A 26,155-nucleotide genomic window follows, 5' to 3' on the forward strand; every position below is an offset into this window, starting at 1 on the left:
TGAACCAACTTAACAAAAACAAGTAATTTTTATATTTTTTTCCCCATTCTAGAAAACTAATCTCCTGAGGGCAATTTAAAGAAGTTATCTTTGTTTTCTAGCTTTCTAAACAGAATATCCAGTGAGTCCATGAAGAGCGCTGAGAACTAAGTAGGGTTTTGTGGGTGAGCAGCCTCAGAGCCATGACCACACACACTCACTGTGCAGAACTCAGAGCTCCTAAGCCTTAGAAAAGCTGTATTCACAATAAGCCAGGCTTTCAATCAGCCCCAAAGCCCACAGTCCCCTGGCTTCCTTCTTGCCCACCCTATACCCTCAAAGAGAAGTTGCTGACCCTCTAGGTTTTAAGGGCTGAGACCAGAGGCATTCTGGTATAAAAAGTAAGCAGAGGCCAAAGAGGCTGGGCAGATTCCAGGTTGACCAAGTAACAAAATCTAAAAGCCAAGATGAGTAAGAAGACAACTATCTTTTTCCTATCCAAGAAGGAACAAGAAGATTCCACTAAACCATGGCTTTACAAAGTGTGCTCCTGGAGCAGAAACCTCAGCCCTATCACCTGGGAACATGTTAGAAATGCACATTCTAGGGTCCCCCACCTTGATCGATGATAGAGGAAACTGTGGGGTGGGGCCCAGCCATCTGTTAGCAAGGCCTCCGCCCTCCAGGTAATCCAGGGGCAGTAGTTTGAGAACCACTACCAAACCACACAAAGTATTTGCATTTATAAAGGAACTGAGAGGTTGGGGGAGGGAAGTTGACAGATCTGTTGGCTCTCCTGATGCCTAGGGTATGGTCAGCAGCAGGGACCCAGGAAGACAAGGCCACCCCAATCTGGAAGATGGCTGGAGCTAACTAAACTTCCCGCATCCATTCTGTCTGTCCCTCTGTCTGATCCCACGCAAAGTTAACAACAGCTGAGGCTGAACCTTTGACCTCCAAGCCAAAACATTCTCAAAGAGCAAAGGCTTGGGAGGCCAAGGCTCTCTTGCCATGAGGATCACCAGTGCAGGTGAGACAACTCCCTTGAACAGAATTCAAGTATTTTAACATGAAAATAGGGAAATATTCAGCAAATTCTGTTCTGTTGGGAAGCTGACTGGAGATGAATTGTATGATACGTATATTAAATTCCCAGCACCTTCTTTTCCTGGTACTCTAGTCAAAATGATCTTTAATACAAATAGTTTTTATCAAAAAAAAAGTTGGGGGGGTGTTGTAGGAGTTGCAGAAGTTGTGCAAAGAGATAAAACCAATCATCAAAGATGGGAGGCGGGGGTTAGAAGGAGGAAAAGCAAAATGGTTTCTCCTCCCAGCTCTGATCACTGCTTTATTTCCAATTGCCCTCCCAACATAGGAAGGTAGAGAAAAATAGACCGTGAAGAAGCATTCAATACTGCCTGCCCATTACAATAGCCACTGACCATCTGCGGCTATGTCAATTAATTAGAATTTTTAAAACAGGCCAGCACAGTGGCTCCTGCCTGTAATCCCCGCATTTTGGGAGGCCAAGGTGGACAGATCACTTGAGGTCAGAAGTTCAAGGCCAACATGGTGATTCAAAAACTTAGCCATCTCTACTAAAAATTCAAAAAATTAACCGGGCCTGGTGGCACACACCCGTAGTCCCAGCTACAAAGGAGGCTGGGGAAGGAGAATCGCTTGAACCTGGGGAGCAGATGTTGCAGTGAGCCACAATAGTGCCACTGCACTCTAGCTTGGGTGACAGAGTGAGACTGTCTCAAAAAAAAAAAAAAAAGAAAAAAAACTTAAAAATTCAGTTCCCAGTCATACCAGCCACATTATTAAGGGCTCGATGTCACGGGTCAGTGGCTATCGTACTGCCCAGGGAAGGTAGAGAACGGTCCCATCACTGCAAGAAGTTCCACTGGCTAGTGCCGGGTTCAGAGAACCTACACTTTTTCTCAGGTGGGAAGAAGAGACATTGCTTCCTTGAACTGGAAGACCATCTCATTTTCTCTTTGAGGAGGAACTAAAGGTAAGATGTTGAGAAAGAGCTAACACCTTCCTGTCATAAAAAAGGCTCAAAGGGCATCATGTTATGAGTTAAAAGTTTCCGTTTCCTTACTACGCTGAAAATCTGCTCACTTCCCTTTCCATGAGATATACTTTTAAAATCTTAAGTGGCTGCTATTCAGGTTTGCAATCCACTGCTCTTCAGGAGAGGTAAATGTGCCAGAAGACAGACTTTACCCAGGGACCCCCACTGCCCAGGCTCACAATTCTTCAAAAACGTTTGCAAGTTTGGGGTTTCAAGATTTGCTCTTCGTTTCAACTAAATTGTTATATTTACAATCCACTGGTTTTCCTTTAAGTAAAATACTGATAACAAATACCAAAAAAAGGGGAAAATATAGGAAAAATAGCACCAGTAATTTCACCACTAAAATAGCCACAGTGAACTTCCAGTCTTTTTCCAAGTGTTTTCTGCTGCTTTTAGGCACACAGTCTTCTTTCCATTCCTTAGGATCAAAAAGATACCTATATTTTCTTCTAGTTTTCTGTTTAATTTGTACATAGCACTTTTTCTGCTTACTCAAAATCTTTCTAATATCCTAACAGTTTTAATGTTCTTTGAGGTGGGTCTCATGGTTGTTGTTGTTTTTAAATCTGGACTAAAGTGTTTTGCTTATTTATTGCATGGACAGTAGACTTCTTGATACCCTCTAACTAGGTGGTCTGAGCGATTTTAAGGTTAAGTTTTTCAAGAAAAACTTCACTCACATCTTGAACGTTCAAAATGAATTCTTCTTCTTAATTGGCAGAGACACACGTCATTGTCCTTGCCAGGCTTTAGGGACGGCACTGCAGGGACTGCCAGGTGCCTGGGCCCTGCATGTTGTCAAAGTGTGAGCAACAGAGAGCGTTTCCTTCTCACACAACTTAAACCCACCCAACACATCATCATTGCGAAGTCTTTTACATAATCACAGCCAAACTTTAGGTGTGATTTTGTTTTTTTTTTTTTTTATTTACTTGGTTCTTAAATATTTATAATCTGGGGGATGGGGCCCAAGGCAGGAGACGGAGGCAATGGGAAGAAAAGGCAACCACATCCCCCACAACAGGGAACAATGCAATTACTAGCCACAGAAAGTGATAGCACAAGAAGCAATTAGATAAAAAGATAAAAGCCCCTCTGAAAAAACAATTAAGAGCACTAGATTATGCACCAGCATTATGCCAAATACTTAACAGGCATCATCTCCTCTAATCTACACCACAAACCGCATACTACCATCTCTTTTTACAGATGAATGCCAAGCCGTATCACTCGCCCAGAATCACATAGCTAGAGTGCCTGAGTAACAGGGCCCAACCTCTTTGATACCTCAGCTTGGTGCAGGCACGGGAGAGGCAGTGGAAGGGCCTCTACCCTCTGTGTCCCTCCTGACGTTATACTGGAGTCACGTGACAACCTCGGTAGCGCTCAAATGCCCACAGTCCTCGGTATGCAGCCTCCCTTCTCCAACCCCAGCGTTGTAACAATGAAAGCCAGTTTGCCTCAAGGCCTCCCCCAAAGACAAATTGTGAGTCTAAAAATATCTTCCCCGCTTGTTCTACTCCTGGTCAGAAATTCCTTTCCCAGGAGGGAGCTTCGTGTGGGAGAGAGAACAACAGACCAGGAGTCAGAGGTCTCGACCTCTTCCAAGCCCTGAGGCCTTCAATGTGACAACACTGGAACAGCGTCTTACTCGGATTTCATGCTTCCTCTCCAGTGACTGCTTTTAATACTGAGTACACATTAAGTATAAAACACAACCAAGTAGCCCGAGCTCCGGCCGAGAGGGATCCCTTACAACTGTGCTGGCATCCAGGAATGTCTTGGATGACTGTCTATCCACACGCTGAGAGCGACCGGAGAAGGTGTAGAAAGAACAGCCCAAGGAAGCTTTTTGTCACCAGGGGCCGCCCCGAGAGTAGGGTCATACCTGGGTGCCACTGCCTCGCATGATGTCCTCGGGGATGGCATAGATCTGGTTCTCCATCTCCACCTTCTGGAGCCCATTGTCGGTTACTTTCACCCAAAGCACACGGAAGTTGGTCCCTCCAAGGTCCAGAGCCAGGAACTCTCCGTGTTCTGCAGAGAAAAGAAAGGCCACTGTTAATTTTGGGCAAGACAACAAAGTCAAACTCTTCCAGGAACCAACCAAGACTTAAAACTCCAAGTCCCTCCAGGATTATCTGTGAGTAAGGGGTGCCCAGTGGGATTCACTTATCTCCACATTTATACATTGTCTTGATTTAATGCTATACACCTTTACATTACTTTTTTGTTGTTGTTTAATTCTCAAAGCTTTATTACAACTGGAAACTCGCAGGGTTGTTTTTTAATCCCTCACTCCCTTCCCATCCTTTCCTCCCAGTCCTCAGAGTCCACTGTATTATTCTTATGCCTTTGCATCCTCATAGCTTAGCTCCCACTTATGATTGAGAACATACAATGCTTGGTGTTTCATTCCTGAGTTAGTTCACCTAGAATAATGGCGTCCAATCCCATGCAGGTTGCTACAAATGCCATTAATTTATTCCTTTTTATGGCTGAGTAGTATTCCATCGCGTATACATTACTTTTATGATTCAATCACCAATAAGACAGTTTCACATCCAACGATGTGCTCGCCCCCTCCTGAGAGCCGATTATCTCCTCAATGCTTTCAGCAAGCCCCATGCCAGGGGTCCATCCTGTTCCTCATACCCCAAGAACGCCAAATTGTGACCACAGTACTAAATTTACTTTCTAAGGTTTGCATATTATGTTTGCATATTGTGATGGCAGTTATAAATTTACTTTCTAATGTTTGCATATTATGAGGGCCATGTCATGCAGCAAGATCAGCGGGGTCATGTGATGCAGTGGAGTGAGGTCCAACTCACTATAAACTAAGAGGCCTGATGAATAAGCCAAGCAAGTGCCCCAAAAATAGATCTCAGGCTTATTAAAATACAAGAGAATGCATGTACGACAAGAGTCAGGCCACTCAAGCCACAGAAAAGCTGTGAGGGAACAGGAGACAGGACGAGTGAGACTGGAAAGGAGACACAGACACAAATGGGTGAAGACTGTCATGTGTCACTGGGAAGGTGCACTTCCTACCCTCCAGGAAACAGCAGTGTGGACAGGAAACAGCAGTGTGGACAGGAAACATCCAGATGCTGGGTGATAACACCAGCTATAGGGAAAAGCCCCCATTGTGTGGCACAGAATGAAAGTGCTGAAGAGGCGCGGAGCCTACAGTGGGGCAGGGCTGGCGGGGCAGGTAAGGCACATCCCCAGCTGGCCGCCCCATCCACAAGCAGCATCGCAGTCTTCTGCTCCCCGCCACAACCTTCTCAAAGGATACAAGGCAGTTTCCCAGGGGGGTCACTTATTGGCATGTTTGTCAACATTCAGCCCCTTTCCCAGTGGGAGAACGGCCCTCAAGTGACGCAGAACAGGTCAGAGGTCAGGGAGATGCTCTGACTCAATGACCCAAGAATGTTTGTTTTATACCCGAGTCCACTCAGCACGTCTAGCACTTAGCCCTTGAGAAAAGCCACATCTGCCCAGATACCTGAAACCACCACCCACAGCCCCCAGGGTCCCAAGGGGGAAAAGGGTGGACATCATCCACCAGAAACCACACAACCAGCAGTGCCAGGCGGCATGACACATGGAGACTGGCTCCGGAGCCCACATCACCTGCGGTCCAGGAGGCAAGTTTCTGAGCCTCTGAGCCTCAGCTGCTTTGTCTCTAAAATGGGAACATCCCATCTCATTGGGTTGCTGTGAGAGGAAAACTTAGACACAAAAGTGTAGAGCAGAACCAAGAATTCAGGACGCACTCACTAAGTGCTAGATACTTTCTCTCCAGGCTCTCTGCAGACCCTGTTCCATACCCACCCTTGAGTCTCCCAGGCCAATGACAGCATAAGGGATTGCAGAAACCTACCCAAGAAAAGTGACTGGAATCAGTTCCAGTGACCACAGCATTCCTCCTTAAGGGGCGCTAATTTTCTATTCCCTGCCCAGCGACTAGATGTGGCCCCACCACCAGCTACAGCAACAACGCCCTCACCTGGCGTTAGCCTCCCTGCCTCATGGCCATGGGTGACTTTTCCAGACACTCCAGCTCTGAGCCTTCCCTGGTAGTGGGAACTTAGCCAGATTGTAGGAAACGCAACGTGGTGGCTGTCATGAGGGATAAAAGGGATATCAAAGTGAACTGCCTCATCAGCACTCTGAAGTCCAGGACACATGCGATCCGCTGAATCAGGGACCACAGGAGTCTGAGGTGGCGAGGCTGCCCCGGTCGTCATCCGAGGCCAGCCCAGCTGGATTCACTGGATGGCACAGCTCCACCAAGAATGGGGACTGTGCAGGATTTTCTGATGGACTGAAGGGAAAACACAAATAATAAAGTATTGCTGATGACCCTAATCCCAGGAAGGAGGTCCACTCTTTCTTTGTTTACAGGACTCTTCTGGAACACACGTTCCCCAATAACCCTCCTCCCTGCAGCTGTCTTCCACATACATGCAAAACTACAACCACCATAGCCAAGGACTGCATTCCTTCCAAGGCAGGCCCAGCACTGTGACTCAGCAATCCTGAGACAGCCCCTCTCTCCAAGTGCCCACCCATGACAGGACCCCACAGAGCAGCGGTTAGGCACTGGACCTCAGACAGGTGGGCAGGCCTCATTTTGAATTCCAGCTCAGCGCTTCGCTACCTCTGTGGTGTGGGCACATCACAGGCCTCTCTGAGCACGTCACCTGACTCGTAGAACAGGATTCATATTGCCGACGTCTCCCAGCAGTTGTGATGCTTACATGAAACATGGACGATGTAGTGTGTGAACATACAGAAATATATAGGCCGAGCACGGTGGCTCACACCTGTAAACCCAGCACTTTGGGATGCCAAGGTGGGTGGGTTACTTGAGGTCAGGAATTCGAGGCCAACATGGTGAAACCCCATCTCTACTAAAAATACAAAAATTAGCTGGGTATGGTGGTGTAGGCCTGTAATTCCAGCTACTTAGGAGGCTGAGGCAGAAGAATCACTTGAACCCAGGAAGAGGAGGTTGCAGTGAGCTGAGATCTCGCCACTGCTGTACCCTAGCCTGGGAAACAGAGCCAGACTCTGTCTCCAAAAAAAAAAAAAAAGAAAGAAAGAAAGAAAGAAACAGTAATCATGCCTCCATTAATAAATCCTATCATGGTACTTGTTCCCTTTCTCCCTGTCAAGGCAGTAGAGGCTCATGGCATGTTCCAGTGTCCAGTAAGGCAGGACAGAGATTTGGTATAACTACAAGTTGGTACTAATTTGTGGATGCCAAAAAATGGCACGTCCAAAGTGGCTACAACATAGGGCTCACGTGACATGGGTATAACCGCACAGAAAATACCATTGCCAAGGACTTTCTTTGGTTCTTAAGAAAGTCAGATCTGTGCTTCCAAAAGTGCTTTAGTGACTGTAATGGCACTGTGGCGGACAGGGCTAGCACAAGGGAGGCAGCTTGAGGGCTGCTGCCGCAGTTGAGCTGAGCAGCAGCGAGAGCATGGGATCCAGGGCCATGCAGGGTGGCCAACCATCCCAATTTGCCCAGGATGGAGGGGTTTCCTATGATATAGGACTTTCAATGCCAAAACTGTGAGAGGCTCAGGCAAATCAGGACACTGGACTGCATTTGATCCAACCATGGAGCCTGCAGCTCTTCCTTGTCACTCAATGCCTGAGGCATGCAGCCTTAAACTTGGAGGTGGGTCAAAGACACACACAAATACTTTCACATTCAGTTCCTGAACCAGCCCTGTATTTATAACTTAATGCCCCTAAAGGGACCTGCCCTTCCTGCCCTGCAAAAGCACTTCCAGTGGCCCCAGGTAACTACGCTGAACATTCCAATCTTCCTCTATGGGGTGACTCTGGGTTGAGGGGATCTTGTTTTTTCCTTTAGTTTTCAAGCACCTGCTAGCACACAACAGTGGACTGCTCCGAGAATGAGTGACATATGCTCCAAATGAAACAAGAACCGAAAAGATACATCTCCAAGTCCTAACCAGGTAATGCAGCAAGATACCGGTCTCCATGCACATATTTTCCATGTACCTGGAATCGCCATGGTCACTACCACACCTGGCAGCCTCTTTTTAAACCCCAGGATTCCAGTTACTCCATCACAATGCAACGCCGGCCACCATTCAAGAGGTCAGCCATACAGAAGTATTCAATACTCCGTGTCATTAAAGGCAATGAATCACAGTTAATGCTGGTGTCTGGTACAGACTAGGAATGGAGTGATCCTTCTACATCATTTGTTTTCAAATCATTTTAAGCAACAGAATGTTTATTTCCAAACCAAAGCTGATGGGCCAAATGCCACAATGTAAAATAGAGAGAAACAGAGCTGCTTCAACTGAAGAGGGCTGTGGAACACATAAAGCACATGACCGGCACCCCAGAGCTTCCAGGATACCCTTTGGAAAGCACCACTCTGGTGCTCCTTTTACCTGGGAAACGTTTCTTAAGCTCAAAATACGTGCTAGTCACAGAGAGGTGTAATTAGCCCCACAGAAGTGAAACCACTCTTCAAAGGGTTAAAACATGATTGTATTTCAGTATTGTGTAAGGTTTGAGCATGTTCAGCTTTTCAGGCAGGCAGACCTGGGTTCAAATCCCACTCTAACATGCATCAGCCATGTGGCTTTGTGAAATTTATTAGAAATCTGATACTCAGATTTCATCATCTGTTTTAAAAAGGGGTAACAGTAACAATAACCTCCTTCTAGCCAGCACCTCCCCTCCACAACCCAGAACAAGAACACAGGAGAACACACACACATATGCACTTTATCAAGATTCAATGCAATGAAGTGTAAGGTGTTTGGCACGACGCCTGGCAACATAAATGCCATCTGCTGTACTGAGCTTATCAGTACAATCTTCAATTTATATTGCCTGGACTATATAAGTTCACAAATTAACTTGCTGTGTGCTAGCTCTTGATGTATGTCTCTGCTGTATAGTTGTTAATATAATGCAGAGCAACCAAGATAAGGGCTTCTTTCAGGTTTGACCAGCTTTCTATGCAACCGATCACCAGTCTGGTCTCCCTTTATCATATCATTTGTTTGCATTCTAGGGCCCGATATCTCTAATTGTTTTGTCTGCATGGGCCTTATCTCCCCAGCACAACTTTCTCTCTTCAAAGGCAGGGCATGAGGCAGCTTAGCACACTGCTGCTGCACAGAGGACCAAGCCTCGGAGAGGTCTGTTGAGTTAACTGAACAGCTAGGCCTGGGTTAGTAAGAAGAATCCATGCATTATGCTAGCAGCATGGAAGGCACATAAACACGAAATGTGCCACTGGTGGCGTGCTTAAAGGCCCAGGCATTGGCAATTCAACTAGCCGAGTTCCAATCCCAGTGCTGCCACCTGCTCACTATGTGACTTTGGGCAAGTTGCTTAATTGCTCCAAATCTGTTTCCTTTTTCTGTAAAATGAAGTTCAGTGTACCCACCATTGGATGACTGTAAGAACTGATGAAATAGCTGAAACACACCGTTTAGTACGGTACCTGGCACTTAAAAGACATCTACAGGCTGGGCATGGTGGCTCATGCCTGTAATCCCAGCACTTTGGGAGGCCGAGCCTGGTGGATCACCTGAGGTCAGTAGTTCGACACCAGCCTGGCCAACATGGTGAAACCCTGTCTCAACTACAAAAAAGACATCTACAATGTTTATCACCATCACCATCAGCATCATGGTTCCCCACTCTCTAGAGGGTTAAGTCTGGCTAGAGGATGGAAGTATACTTACCTGTGAAAGTAATTCACAATTCAGAGATGAAGAAGAGTCAAATGATCGATTTGACACTGCCTTACCCTCACTCTGCCTTACAAGGCATAGTTATATCCAAATGATCTTGCCAAGACAAGGGTGATAAACACTGCTCAAAGATACTTCATTTCTAAGTTAGAACATGCGGCTGGCACATTTTCAGTTGGGTTGTACTTGAGCTTCTTATTTTAATGACACAAAGCCAACTCGTATTTAGGATTCCTTTAAAAAGATAATCATCTGATTTGCCCTAGCAACTTTTGTTAAGCAGTGCAAGTCAATGTAAACTGTGAATCGTATGGCCATGGACTACCTATGCTTACATCCCAACTGTCACTATCTGACCACAAGTGACCTTCGCTATCAATTCTTCCTGCATTCCCTTTTTTTTTTTTGAGATGGAGTCTCACTCCATTGATCTTTCGCCCAGGGCGGACTTTCGCCCAAGGTGGAGTGCAGTGGTAGTGGTACAATCTCGGCTCACTACAACCTCCACCTCCCGGATTCAAGTGATTCTCCTGTCTCAGCCCCGCGAGTGGCTGGGATTACAGGTGTACACCACCATGCCCAGCTAATTTTTTGTATTTTTAGTAGAGGTGGGATTTCACCATGTTGGCCAGGCTGGTTTTGAATGCCTGACCTCAAGTAATATACCCACCTCGGCCTCCCAAAGTGCTGGGATTACAGGCATGAGCCACCGGGCCCAGCCCCTGCATTCCCTTTTAAAATGGAACTGTCAGCTAGGTTCATGCCTGTAATCTCAGCACTTCAGGAGGCCAAGGCAGGCAGATAACCTGAGGTCAGGAGTTCAAGACCAGCCTGGCCAACACGGTAAGACCTCATCTCTACTACAAATACAAAAATTAGCCAGGTGTGGTGGTGTGCGCCTATAGTCCCAGCTACTCAGGAGGCTGAGGCAGGAGAATCACTTGAACCCAGGAGGCAGAGGTTGCAGTGAGCTGAGATTGTGCCACTGCACTCCAGCCTGGGCAAAAGAGCGAGACCCTGTCTCAAAAAAAAAAAAAAAAAAAAAAGATGAAACTGTTCTCTGAAAACCAGACCCCTATGATGTGTGTGGTGGGCCCCTGACAGAGCTGTGTTAGGGCCAGTACCACAATCACACACAGGATCATAGCACATATTAGGGCTGCCTACAGAGAGGTCAAGATGGTGTGATTCCTGGCAAATAAAAATGAATGCTTTCTTTAATCAACTCTCCACTGCAAAAAGAGAGATAAAGGCATACAGACAACAAATGCTGCTGAAGATATGGAGCGGGCAGAACTCTCATACATTATTGGTGGGAGTATAAATGGTTCAGCAATTTGGGGAAAAGGTCTGGCAGTTTTCTAAAAATTAAACAGATACCAAACTCTATGAATGACCCAGTAATTCCACTCCTAGTTGTTTATACAAGAAACTAAAAACAAATCCACAAAAGGGCTTGTGCAATAATGTTCATAGCAGCTTTACTAAAATAGTTAAAAACTGGAAAGTGCCAAGGTTTCCATCAATACTCGAATCATAGATGATTCTAACCATACTATGGAATCAGCAACCAAAAGGATTGAACGACTCATAGACACAACACAGATAAATCCCACGTGATGACAAATAAAAGAAGACCCGCATCAAAAACAAATATTGTATGAGTCGATTCATGTGAAGTTCTGAAACAGGCAAGGCTCATATATGTGGAAAATTAGAATGTGACTGCCTCTGGAGGGTCAGGAACAGGGATTAACTGGGAAGAGGCTCAAGGTAACTTTCTGGGGTGATGGTAATGTTCTCCATCTTGATGGAGGTTTTTTTTAGTTGTATAAATTTATGAAGTACAAGTGTAATTTTGTTACATGGATATACTCACAATGGTGAAGTCAGGGCTTTTAGTGTATCCATCACCCAAATACCGTACATTGAATCCGTTAAGCAATTTCTCATCATCCACACCCCCACCCTCCTATCCTCACCCCTCACCCTTCCAAGCCTCCACTGTCTATCATTCCACTTTCTATGCCCATGTGGACACATTTTTTATCTCCCACTTATAAGTGAAAGCATGCAGTATTTGTCTGTCTTGGAGCTGTTTCACTTAAAATAACAGCTCCCAGTTCCATGCAAGATGCTGCAACATATATGATTTCCTTCTATTTTAAAACTGAATAGTATTCTATTGTGTATATATACCCTATTTTCCTTATCCAATCATCTGTCCATTGATGGGCATTTAGGCTGGCTCCACATCTTTGCTATTGTGAATGGTACTGTGATAAACATACACACGCAGGCGTCTTTTTGGTATGATTTATTTTCCTTTGGGTAGGCACCCAACAGTAAGATTGCTGGATGGAACGGTAGTTCTATTTTTAGTTCTTTCAGAAATCTCCATACTGTTGTTCTTTGAGAGCAATTCTTGGAGAAATCTCCATACTGTTTTCCACAGAGGCTGCACTTACTTACATTCCCACCAAGTGTATAAGCATTCCCTTTTCTGGTGGAGGTTGTATTAAACAGGTGTATTGGTCAACTCATTAGATAATACTCTTAAGATTTATTTCACTGCATGTAGATCTTACATCAAAAGAAAATACAATCAAAACCACATTGAGATACCATCTCACACCAATTAGAATGGCGATCATTAAAAAATCGGGAAACAACAGATGCTGGAGAGGATGTGGAGAAATAGGAACACTTTTACACTGTTGGTGGGAATGTAAATTAATTCAACCATTGTGGAAGACAGTGTGGCGATTCCTCAAGGACCTAAAAATAGAAATCCCATTTGACCCAGCAATCCCATTACTGGGTATATATCCAAAGGATTATAAATCATTCTACTACAAGGACACGTGCACACGAATGTTCATTGCAGCACTGTTTACAATAGCAAAGACCTGGAACCAACCCAAATGCCCAACGATGATAGACTGGATAGGGAAAATGTGGTACATATACACCATGGAATATTATGCAGCCATCAAAAACGATGAGTTCACATCCTTTGTAGGGACATGGATGAACCTGGAAACCATCATTCTCAGCAAACTGACACAAGAGCAGAAAATCAAACACCGCATATTCTCACTCATAGGTGGGTGTTGAACAATGAGAACACATGGACACAGGGAGGGAAGCACTACACACTGGGGTCCGTTGGGGGGAAATGGGGGAGGGGTGGGGGGGTGGGGAGGTGGGAAGAGATAGCATGGGGAGAAATGACAGATACAGGTGAGGGGACGGAAGGCAGCAAACCACACTGCCAAGTGTGTACCTATGCAACAATCTTGCATGTTCATCACATGTACCCCAAAACCTAAAATGCAATTAAAAAAAAATGCAAAAAAAAAAGAAAATACAACAAATATTGAACTCTAATTACTATGTATGCTGAAGCATACATTTCAACCCTAAAACTTCAGCATACATAGTCATAGAGTTCAGTATTAGTATTTACTGTATTTCTCAAAATACATTACAAAAGACAATTTATATTTTGAAATGCATCAATTAAAACAAGATGGACTGACAGATGGAAGGATAAAGCAAACCGAGTAAAATATAGATGATCACTATAGAATTCTTTCAATTTGTTAAAACTGTTTAGGAAAGAAGCAAAAAGACAAATTGAGACCATTTTTTAATATATTCTGGCTGACACCAAATTCAGTCATCGAGCAAGACATTCCAGGGCAATAGTTAAAAGTCTATTGCACTTTTAACTGTGCCAACTATGTTTCTTCACACGGTGTAGGCCACACAACTTATGAAGCACAGGTATTTCAGGACGGGTATTGAACGTTTTACCCCCACAGGGCTCAGCGGCTGCTGACATTTCCTGCCTTCTTACAGACAGCCCATAAGCCATGATGTGGAGGCCTCCACCACAAATGAATGGCCTGAAACTTTGTGGCCTCTCCTACATTTTCTGCCAAGACTTTGACTACAATTAGATAAGTGGAGCTGGTATGAGAGCTGGAGCCTGGTCGTCACTCCAAAATGCAGGGCCCCTGGTGATGGGGATGAACCCTCACGCCTGCTCCCTTGATACCAATCTCTTCCGAAATTAAGAACCTGGGAGACTCACTGACCTTTTCTTAGTAAATTTGGCAATAAGTGTGCCTTTTGCAGTGGTGGTTTGTGGTTGCAGGAGTGTTTGTAGCACATGTGAGAAAGTCACATATCAGATCCTCCTTTAAGTCTCAGAAAACAAATCCCCTGATATTTCCCCTTTTCACAAACAAGAAAATAGTCTCACAGCATAAATAAATTGCTCTGAAGCACAGTTTGAATTCAAACCCATTTGAACCTGTAATTCTGATTCTCACCTCTCACCCCACACTGTCCTGAAACTACATGTTTCATGCCAGCAAGAAGTGAAATGCTCATCTAGAACCAAACTGGGCCAAGGATCTTTTAAGGCAGTGGCTTTCAAACTGCAAGGTGAAAATCATGTAGAAGGTTCTGACTAGCAACTTTCTTAAAGAATAGAAGACAAGAAACCCAACTTCATCATGTTTAAGAATAAATTCTGGTCCCCAAAATTGTTTCATTTCATATAAATATTTATATGCATATGTTTCTTGCAGTGAAGATAAAGTACAGAAAAGTTAGAAAGCTATGAATTTAAGGATTGGCTCTCTCTAGAGCTGAAGTTTGATTTCTCAGATTTGAAAAGGAATACTATTCATGAACAGGCTGAGAAATGAAGGTGTCATTGAACAGGTGCCCCTGAAGCAAAGGCCTCGAGCCTTCTGTGGGAGAGGGATGCAGCTTCACCCCAGCAGCAGCAGGGCTGGGTGCAACCACCTGAAGGGAATCACTGACACAACTTCACCTCGGCCTTTCCTCTCAGCACTTCACTGGGGTGCTGACAACAGAGAATTTTCATTTTTGATAGTCTGTATCAATTTAGGAGTCACCTGTCTTCACTGCCATAGTCCATAACTCACACACCCAACTAACAAAACAAAACTTGAAAGCCCTGATGCTGATCACTGTATCTTTATTTTTTTTTTTTTTTTTTTTTTTTTTTTTTTTTTTTTGAGGCAGTCTCATTCTTTTGCCCAGGCTGGAGTACAATGGCACAATCTCAGCTCACTGCAACCTTCACCTCCAGGTTCAAGCGATTCTCCGTGCCTCAGCCTCCCAACTGAGATTATAGGTGCACGACACCAGGCCCAGCTAATTTTTGTGTTTTTAGTAGAGACAGGGTTTCGCCATTTTGGCCAGGCTGGTCTCAAACTCCTGACCTCAGGTGATCCAACCGCCTTGGCCTCCCAAAGTGCTGGGATTACAGCCATGCGCCTCCATGCCTGTCTGATGCTGACCACTTTAAATGGCATTCCCTCATCTTCTCCTCCTCATTCCATTTTCCTTTCTCTTGCCAGGAGTAGCCCCTATCAGCTATCAGGTATGCATTTTCCAGTTAATATCCCATTAAATTTATGATGTGAGTGTGTGTCCATAAGCAAAGTAGGTAAAGCTTTGAGGGATTTCTTTAAATTTCCATTCGACTGCTATGAGGTACGTCTCTTCCTGCAATGTTTTCCACTTATTGTTTGGGATGTATCCGTATTCATATACGCTCATGTATGTAACATATTATATAATATTCTATCACATGAATATGCCATAAACTATTTCCAGGTCAGGTACAGTGGCTCACACCTGTAATCCCAGCACTTTGGGAGAATTCGGAAAACTTTCCCCATAATTAGTCCTCCCCAGCAAACTTAATTCACCAGCCTATAACACAGGCTAAACAATCAGTCCTAACTCCATTCCAAAAAAAATTTTAGGTGAGCATTTGCAGTGTGCTCCAGTGCCAAGTGCACAGGCTGACACATGCACTAACAGAGACAGAAGGCATCAGGTGCAGTACCGATGCCTGAACTTCGGCTTACACAGCTGGATTCCTAACTCAGCCTCTCACTGGCTGTATGATCTTGGACAACTTCATTGACATCCAAGCCTCAAATTCCTCATCTAAAAATTGTGGATATAGGCTGGGCGCAGTGGCTCACGCCTGTAATCCCAGCACTTTGGGAAGCCAAGGTGGGCAGATTATGAGGTCAAGAGATCGAGACCATCCCGGGCAACATGGCGAAACCCCGTCTCTACTAAAAATACAAAAATTAGCTGGGCATGGGCGGTGGTGGACGCCTGTAGTCCCTGGTACTCGGGAGACTGAGGCAGGAGAACCACTTGAACCCAGGAGGCGGGGGTTGCAGTGAGCTGAGATCATGCCACTGCACTCCAGCCTGATGACAGAGTAAGACTCTGTCTCAAAAATAAAAAAAGAAAAAAAGAAATGGATACAATTTGTACTTACCGTAAAGGTTTTTTAAGTGAGTTAATACATTAAGGTGCTCAAAAGGGTCCTTGGACCATATGTATTTAAAAAATATTTAGGGTACTTACTTAGTATTGGTGCTGGGTGTAATAAAGACAAGGCCCTAAATGTCAAATAAAAATCTCAGAAATGGGTGTGGTTTCCAGTCAGAGGGAGTGGTAGGTAAACATGCCGATCTAGAGGACAAAGAAGAGATAACCCACAGAGGCCCCTCACCTCAAGGGGCTCTTTGCAAAGGAGAAATACACACTCAGAGAACAATTCTAAACAAGGTCATACCCTTAGTGTTGGCTCCAGGCTGGGTCCCAAGTCTTCAGCAAACACTTATTTTGAGAACCATTCAAAGTCTCATTAGACAACCAGGTCCTTAGAGGCACTTAGGGAGATGAGCCTCAAGGACACACATGTGCTGGAAATAGCACAGGCACGTGCAGTAACAAGCCCTGACCCCACGCCCTGCCCTTACTCTTCTAACAAGGCCCCTGCAGATGCCTCACCAGTGACCTGACAGCTTCCTGGAGATCTCGCCCCGCTTAGGTTCTCAGACACTGTGCTTCCTGGTTCTTCCACTGCCCTGGCAGCTGCCCCTTGGGCTCTTTCTCCTGTCCCCTAGATGTGAGTACCTACCCTCTATCCCCCACCCCTCATGGGCCTCAGAGGCTGCTCATCTCTAAAATGGAGGCACCTATTATAGGTTTAAATAAAAGCTGTGGCACAACTTTGTTCGGTCCCCTTCGCTGGGATGTTGCCATTCCCAGGCAGCTGGGCTGAATACCCGGGCCCCACTCTTGAATCCTATTCTTGTCCACCCACCACCGCCACCCACCAGGGTCAGGTTTTATGCTCTGCCAGCCGAGCCTCGCTCCCCATCCACTCTACCTAAACCGCCAATGATGTAACATTACCAAGATGGTTCTGCTCACATCCCCCAAAAACTTGCATTTACTCCCCAGTGCTACTGGAGAGAGACTTATAAACATTTTAGGCTTGTATTCAAGGCCTTCAGTGATCTAGCCCTAACCCGCTGGACCTCTCCAACTTGAATCTTCACCATGATCCTTTTCCCCCACCTGATTAAATCACTTGCTGGGTGGTAAAACATAAAATAAGAATTCTGTATCCAAATAAGATGATTTAACAAAGCTTAATAGGTTCGTATTGCGGGACTTCAGAAACTAATTCCTTAATATGCACTGTGGCTCTCCATTCTTTTCCTAAGTCTATTTGGATTTCTAGTACTTCTTTCACGGGGCTTGAGAAAAAAACCTAGGTCAATGTGCACGACATCGTCCCTCCCGCACACCTACACGGTGTCCCAGTTAGGGCGTGCACAGGTGAGCCAGAGAGCAGCTACCATGGTGTACAGTCATGGCCACGTGAGGTACGTTTGTTGTGGTTCATTGCCACCACTGCGTGCAATCTCAGTGGAACTATAAAATGCCAAACAGAGCCAAGTAGCCTTTCTCAGCACACAGGTGGAAAACAAATGGCCAACAGCAATGCCACAGTAGGGCTGACAAAGGTGCTTCTCCCTTGACTGCCAGCTTTTCCCAGACCTCCTGTCCATCCATCACACACCCTTCCATTTAATTCCTTGAATGCTTCCCTTAGCCAGAGTTGGTTTCTGAGGCTTTTGAGTTCTTTAGGTCAAAGAACTAAGCAAAGCCAACTAAGTCGCCCCCAAGTAACGCAGCAGCTAGAGCCAGCCCCTAGGTGCATTACCTGTCCCGTCTGGAGTGGACCTCACAAAGGTGGGCAGCATCTTCACTGCTGCAGTGGGGTGGGTGGTGGCTCCAAGCCCTTTCTCCATCTCCTTGCGGAACCGCTTAGAAATCTCCAAAAGGGTCTCATCAGAGAGGCGCATGTGGTAGAGATACTGGTCAACCTGAAAGGAGGAAGACAAGAGCAGAGACCCACAGGTTAAATCAATTACGGCATAGGTCTGTGTCATGGAACACCACTCGATCCTTCAAAAGAACAAAACCTGTTATGTACAGAAAGTTACTATTAGAGACGACTAGTAGGAACCGATTTGATAGGATTTTGTCTTTAAAAAAAATTAAAATTCTAAAAATAGATCTAATTTTTGGAGAATTGGTGCATACCAGGAGAAAGGCCTATTAAGGCAGAGGAGAGTTCTTTTCAGAATGGTTGAGTCTGAAGGCCTGTGACAACATTGCTGGAGCCAGGATTCATTACCCTCATCTCTTGTTCCCCCAGCACCTGACACATCCTGTCACATCAATCCCATTGCCCCTCACCCTAGGCAAGGTAGCCACTGTCTTTTTCCTGGACTCCTACAGTCCCCAGTTCCGCTTTTACCTCTTCCCTCCACTTCCACACCCAGCCAGACTCTGCTGATCCCCGGCTTAAAACCTTTCAATGGCTTTCCATTGGAACAAAACTCAAAATTCTTTCGAGGCCCCACATGATGGGGCCTCTAGCCACCCCCTAATCTTTTTTTTTTTTTTTTTGACAGACTATCATTCAGGTTGTCCAGGCTGGAGTGCAGTGATGAGATCTCAGCCAGGCTCAGGTGATCCTCCCACCTCAGCCTCCTGAGTAGCTGGGACTACAGGCATATGCCACCATGCTGAGTTAATTTTCTGGGGTTTTTTGGGGGGAGCGGGAGAGGACGGAGTCTCACCCTGTCGCCTAGACTGGAGAGCAGTGGCGCAATCTTGGCTCACTGCAACCTCCACCTCCTGGGTTCAAGAGACTCTCATGCCTCATCTTCCCAAGTAGCTGGGATTACACAGGTGTGCCACCACATCCAGCTAATTTTTGTATTTGTAGCAGAGACAGGGTTTCACGATGTTGTCCAGGCTGGTCTCAAACTCCTGGACTGAAGCAATCCACCTGCCTTGGCCTACCAAGTTCCTGGGATTAAAAGGGTGAGCCGCCATGCCAGCCCCACCTCCTAATCTTATTGTAAGGTCGGCACTCTTTGTAGATTCTCTCCCTGGTTCAGTTCCCCAACTTCCCCAACTTGCCCATCCCTGCCTTGAAGTTCATGCACACAGGCCCCCCAGGTGTATGCCCTGCCAATTTCCTACCACTCCTTCAGGCCTCTCTCCACAGAGGCCTCATCTCATCCTGCAGATCACAACAGTCAGGCTTCCCTGTTATTCTAAGAGCTTGAGCTTTTCCCCTCACAACACCATCCACAATTTGAAACTAGATATTTATTAGGGTCCAAATCATAAGCACCGAAGGCTAGAATAACAATGTCTCATTGTTCATCTTTGCATACCTGGAGGCTGGCACAGCATCTGACAACGGAGAGGCTCTACGTAAATGATAATGCAGCCTCTGTGCTCAGGTGGAGGTAACTCTCCTAATTCTTTCACTGATCCTGTTTCCAACATAAATTCATATGAACTTCTCCCAGATTTAATACCAGGAGAATGAGAAGCATCAGATAACTCTCTCACTTGTTTTTTGGTGATTTTTTAAAATCTTTTATTTTCTTTAATTATTTTTGAGACAGGGTCTTGCTATGTTGCCCAGCTGGTTTCCAACTCCTGGAATCTACCTCAGCCTCCAGGGCTGTGTTTTCCTAGATGTTACCTCACATTGGCCTCTGATCTGGGTCCACTGGTCTTGTCCACTCTGCTAGATGACTGCCCCCTGTCTGCTTGGATACAGCAGATCTATACAGGTCAAACAGCATTGCAGTGAATGAAGGCTGGCCATATCCATTAAAAGGCCACCTTCTATTCCAGTCACCTCCCAATGCAGACATGAAGGACAGATAGTGGAGAGCGAGGCCCACAGGGGTGACTGAGCAAGTCAGGGGGCAGCAGACGTGTCTCTGAACATTGTCATGAGTATGACATGTGACAAAGACGCTCCCACCTCACTACTTTCCCAAAGAGAAGAAAGGCCCAGAAGCCTCAATAATGCTCCCCCCACCATATAAGGCTCCAGGTGTTTGCAAAGGGTGCAGAATTCCTGCACTGAGGAGCTGAGCCTGTCCCACCTGATTAAAAGGTCCCATCATCATGTCCAGAAGCATGAGGTTATGCACACAAAAGAGCAAGCTCTACAGCAGCTAATCTTGGTTTATCTACGATGTTTAAACTGCTTCAAGACTTGTTGGAACTCCAATCAGACACATCTCATCCTTAACCCTAAGAATTGAGTTAAAGTCACCCTTTATATATGTTGCCTTTTGCCCAATAGAAAATCATCTTCCACATGTTCAATGACAGATGAAAACAGTAGTGGTGACAGTTACAGCAGCTGAACATTCTTTAAGCATTTCTCACCTGTCAGGCACCATCCTCCAGCTTTAATGACCTGTTCTCCATTGTCTTTATAAAACTTCTGTACCCCTGTTTGGCAGGTCACTTGGGTGATGAGGGGGCATAGTTGAGATTCCACAGAGGTCAGCCTGGCCCCAATGTCAAGCCCTCAGGACAGCCACCTTTGCCTGTCCTGTGGGTCCCTCTTAGTATAGATGGGCACTCCCTGCCTGCCCTGTTGTTTCTTGGATGACCCTGGGACCTTAGTTTCCTCTCTATCACATTAGGAGACTAAGACAGAGGATATGAAACAGTTGGAAAAATGCCCAGGCCAGTAGCTTGGCCCAAACTTCCCTTCTTTCACATCGGAGCTCTGTGAACTCTCAAAACTTGAGAACAGATGGCACCAGGGCATGATGATATGTTCACCCAGCTTATTAGGGCCACTCAGGAAGGGATAATAATTAATCATTTGATGCCACAGCTTCCTAAACACACCAGTGGAGCCCACTCAGCCATCGTGGGCACTGCTATGTTGGTAGCCATGGGAAGCAGAAGTCAAAACCGAGAAGCAGCCACCATACAAAGGCGATTTTCCTGGACTGGGAAGGAGATGAATACAATTCTCAGAATCTTGCCAACTTTCACCCACAGTGCAGTCAGTGGGAGGGAGCACCAGGCCCAAAGTCAAGGGAGAAAGTCAAGCAGGAGACCAGCAGATGTACACAGAGCAGTGAGACTACAGCTGAAAAGTATTCACCCTTAGAAAGAAAAGGCTCCTAGGGTAACTAGGTCAAAATCCCACTCAACATAGTATTTGAGTTTGTCTAGTTTGCCTCTCTTCACCCAATAGATAGTCATCTGGCCTAGGTTTGAATACTTCCAAGCCTGAGAGGCTCACTATTTCTCTAAACTCCATTGTTGATCAGCTCTACTTGTTTCAAAGATTTTCCTCAATCAAAGATAAATCTGCTTTCTGATACTTCGGCCTAATCTCCATTATGCCACTTGTGATAAGAGTTTCCGAACTTACTGCACATCAGAATCATATAAGAAGCTTTTTAAAAAAATACAGTGAGAATTCTAAGGATCCATTCCAGACTAACCAAATGACAACTGTAGGGCTGGGGCTCAAACACCTTCCCCTCTCCTCTGGCAGGCTACCAATGTGCCAATGATGTGATTGTCTTTGGCCCTGTTCTGGTCAACACTGCAGACCACTTTCCTGCCTGGGGTCTTTGAGAGTCGGTGGTTAAAACATTAGGCCAAATGTGTCCTTGTGAAGTAATCCTGTGTTGATCTAGCCTGCTGGGAGTTCGGAAGACAAACCCTGTATTTGTTGTTAGGAGATGTAAGTTTCTGGAAACCATCAAAGCAGACTCATTCAGGTCAACCCTCGATTTGTAGCTGGTGGTGGTGAAGGGAGGGCTCTGGCATCAGAAACACCAGTATGCAAATAATCCTAGTGGTAGCGTTTGTACAGGTGTGCGACATTAGAGGACTCACTCTTCATCTGAACCCTAGCTTCCTCACTACAGAACAGGATGAGTAGCCCCACACAACAGAGTCATCAGCATAATTGTGGGGACATGAGTTCTCTATCATCCCCCCTTTCCTTCTACCCCTTCTCTTCTAAGGCTTCTCTCCACCCAGGGGCACCTTCAGGCAATCATGGGCATTTCTCAACCCTACTTAGTCACAAAGCAGAGGCTGTTTCCCCAAACTGTTCCTTCTCTTTCTGTGATGGGTGTGGACAAGGCTGCTTCTCTTTAAATCTCTATCTGGGAGACAGGAAGAAAGGAGGAGGGGGCATTCCAGGCTGGGGAATCAGAGGCAGGCCAGAGCAAAGCCTGGCTGAGGAGCGGGTTACCTTCCTGTCTGCCAACCTGTCAGCCCAGGAAGCGAGGGTGTGTGTTGGACAGAGATAGGACTGTTAGTTGATATCTCTTCAGCAACAGTGAGATTACAGCTTCCTCATTGGGTAACTTTGGTCAGTTTCAGTTTTTCCCATAACATACTGGTCTGACATGCCTGCTTCCTCTACAGAATTAGGGATAGTGTCGGGGAAGCCCTAAAGAGAAATTAACCCCATAGTCTTTATCAAATAAGATAATACCGAAAATGGGAAGCCATTAACACCCATCCCCTTAAGTACCTGCATTTTCCTCCAGACCAGCACTAAAAGGAGAGGAAATTGTGTCACTGTAATGAAGCAAGGAATGCAGAGAACAAAAGGTGACACTCATAGTGGCTTCACTTCCAAGTACACAGTGAGCAGGGTGGGCTAGACATAGTCCTGGCCAGGTATGGGGAAGCCAGGAAGGAAAGGCTTGGAGGTGAGTGTAAGAAAGGGATTTCAGAGAAACCAAGGCCCATCAGGGAGCAGCCTCAACCAGGGTCACACAGTTGAGAATGAAATCTGGATCACCCAATGAATGTCAACCCTTCTGGGCCAGAAGCGCCCATCTCATTCTGCAGGCCCAATGCAACCGAAAGGCTGGTGCCACTGCCTGGATCCTGAGCCCACCCTATCTGCTCCCTGTGGGAAATTGGCTCTGATCAAATTTTTACGTCCAGAAGACAGCAATATTTCAATCTTGACAGTTTTTATATAAAGTACTACAGATCCTACCTTGAGTACCTTGAAGGGTTTAAAAGGGAAGTGCAGAAGAAACGAAACCTTAAATTTCAATGTCTGAGTCTGTAAGATCAGTATCATTCAATCCCTGAATCCTGACTACTGTTGCGACCCCAGCATCTCCCATGTTATGGCATTTATGAAACAGCGATTATATGCAAAGCACTACAATGTACAGAAACGTAATTTTACAAGAAATTAATTCTGGAAATGAATAGTGGTGGTAGCTGCACAGCAATGTGAATAATACACTTAATGCCACTAACTTGTGCACTTAAAATGTTTAAAATGGTAAATTTTGAGATGATTATTTTATCACAATTTTAAAAAATTTTTTTTAAATCAAGATTCCTGCTCTCTAGGACTTTATATCAAAGAAGCTCGCTCACATTACAGACCAATGAGTGCCTCTAGAATGTGTGGAGAGATGAATCTTGTCAGATAAGAACGTGGAGCATAATACAAGGCAGCCCATGGGAAGTGTCACAGATTTAAGTGGCCTGAAAGACTGGCAATCAAAGGGGACAGTTTTGGAGCTCAACCAGCTCAGTAGATAAATGCTGACCTAGAGACAGCAGTGTGAAAGGCTCAGAAGGCATGGGCAAGCCCAAGATCCAGGGAAATTATGAATTCCAGGAACAGAAAGCTCCTTACCTTTACAACCTTACATTAGCTCCCCATGAAATGCGTCATAGGTTTAATTCTATCACTTTTAATCAAGGGCTCACAGGAAGGAAAGACTATAAAGACCATCACGCTGTGTAAAGCTGCTGTGTTGTTCACTAATGCTTCCCTAGCCATTCAGTCCCCAGCAGGGTTTAGTGTCAGGAGAAAGTCTAGCTGCCCAGACACATTGTGCTTCCTTTCCTGTTTTAGGCCGAAGGGATGAAAATGACTGACTCAAGGAGAGTTATCCTTTTGGCCTTGACTATCAGAAAGCTTGGAGCTCCATCAAGTTTGTTTAATTTTAGAGACAGGGTCTTGTGCTCTGTTGCCCAGGCTGGAGTGCAGTGATGCAATCATGGTTCACTGCAGCCTCAAACTCCTAGCCACGTGATCCTTCCACTGCAGCCTCCCAAGTAGCTAAGACTACAGGTATGCACCCTTGTACCCAGCTGATTTTTTAATTTTATTTTTCTGTAGAGACAGGGTCTCACTGTGTTGCCCAGATTGGTCTCAAACTCCTGGCCTTAAACAATCCTTCCACCTTGGCCTCCCAAAGTTCTGGGATTACAGGCATGAGCCACCGTACCTGGTCTGTCAAGTTTTTCAATAATCATCTCTGCCCGTTTGATAACTCTTGTTCTACAAATCTTTTTACTGAAAGCTAAACCAAATCACCAAATCCTTTTAGTAAGGAGGCAGAAAATATATGATACATGAATAAGCACATGTTAATCAGTCATATCTACAGGGCACACCCTCCTGGTGTAGAGGTGAATTCAAGTGATCAAATAGGATAAGAAAGTTACTCCACAAGCATAGAAGCTTCAAAGCAAAGGATGCAGGATACTTGAGGCACAGCCGAACTTTTTCTCTCCAGTCTTCGGATATTTCTAATTTAATGTCTAGAACTGTCTCTCCAGGCAGCCCTGGATGGCCACAGCTAAAAATCCTACCCTTTAGCTTCTAGACCCTTGAAGACCAACTAATTGAACTTTACCTTTCTTAACATGCGTGTTCTTGACCTGAAGATTCTATCAGGTCATCTATATATTAGGTCAACACTCCTACTTGGCCCCTTTGACAGAAACTTAGAAAGGACCATACCTTCTGGAAGTCAAGGGCCTTATGACTACTCTTGTTTGCTTTAAATCAACCACAGTCAAAACAGGGTGGTGGGATGGGCACAGTGGCTCACACCAGTAATTGCAACACTTTAGGAAGCTGAGGTGGGAGGATCACTTGAAGCCAGGAGGTCAAGGTTGTAGGGAGCCATGATCACACCACTGCACTCCACCCTGGGCAACAGTGAAAGACTCTGTCTTTTAAAAACAAACAAACCAGAGTGGTGCAGGAGATAGCACACAGCAACAGGAATGCACCACCTACCACCAAATGCAACCACATAGATATATCTCAAAATACAGTAAAATGCTGGGTGAAAAATGCTAGACACAAAAGGTATCTTTTATATGCTATGAGTCTATTAACATTAAGTACAAAAACAGACCTATACTGTTAGTCAGGACAGTGATTACACTTGGTGGTGGTAATGGGGCTAGTTCAGGTAATGATCTGTTACAGTATCTGGATGGTCGTTACCCGCTGCGTTCAGTTTCTCATGTGCAATTATCCTGTAATTCAAAAGACACTAGAAGAAAAGAAAAAGGCAGGTGGCACTGACTTGACCCTAAGTTTATCCACTATACATAGTCAAGGAGCCAAAGAAGATTAAAGACGTCAAAAGAGGCCAAAGAGAGATCCAGCATTTAAATCTGGCCATACAAAGCCTTCCACTGACTCTACTGACACATGGTTGCAACTTAATGTCAAAAGAATCTCATATTTTTGCATTATTCCTTTGCCAGTGTTTTACCACAAATCTCTGACAAGAAAACAGGCTTGAAGAAGCCTCCTAAAACCACAGGCCTAGTCCCTGGAAAGCCCACAGCATCCGGTGACCAGCCAAGTGAATGCCCTAACCTAGGGCACAGGTATGCCTACCAGGGAAAGCCAGGCAACTGCTGTCAGTGACCTCATTAATAATAATGCCCTCACAGACTCCTCTGGGGAAGGCCAAGGCTGTACATAGAGCAGCCAGTTTATTGTATAAAGTTGCCAGGGCAAGGACAGATGTTTCTGATTAAAAAAAAAAAAAAAAAAAAAAAGCCGGGCAGGGGGAGGACACACGGCAGAACGTGGATTCTGTAAGTCTCCTGTCCTCTGAAAGCCCACTGACTGAAACTGACAAATCTACTACGCCACTTCTTCAGATGGGACAAGGAGCTTATCCTCACCGGGGTAGCCATGCCACCTCAGGCCAATGCCAGCTCTGACGCACCACAGACTCACAATCCTGGGACAGCGGGTAAGGGCAGAGCTGACCAGGGAGGCATATGGGCCACT

At 45.4% G+C, this 26,155-nt stretch overlaps 1 protein-coding gene across 1 annotated transcript in view; it reads right to left on the reverse strand.

Moving 5' to 3' along the window:
* Nucleotides 1-26,155, reverse strand: part of HK2 (hexokinase 2) — a 58,887-nt gene that overhangs the window by 22,390 nt on the left and 10,342 nt on the right. The window contains exons 2-3 of the mRNA XM_039461288.2: nucleotides 17,924-18,086; nucleotides 3,951-4,099 (exon numbers count right to left, since the gene is read on the reverse strand). Coding sequence (XP_039317222.1) covers nucleotides 3,951-4,099; nucleotides 17,924-18,086 — 312 coding nt within the window. The remainder of the gene's footprint in view (nucleotides 1-3,950; nucleotides 4,100-17,923; nucleotides 18,087-26,155) is intronic.

This window comes from Saimiri boliviensis, chromosome 1 (assembly GCF_048565385.1).
Source record: "Saimiri boliviensis isolate mSaiBol1 chromosome 1, mSaiBol1.pri, whole genome shotgun sequence".
In the NCBI taxonomy this organism is placed as follows: Eukaryota; Metazoa; Chordata; class Mammalia; order Primates; family Cebidae; genus Saimiri; species Saimiri boliviensis.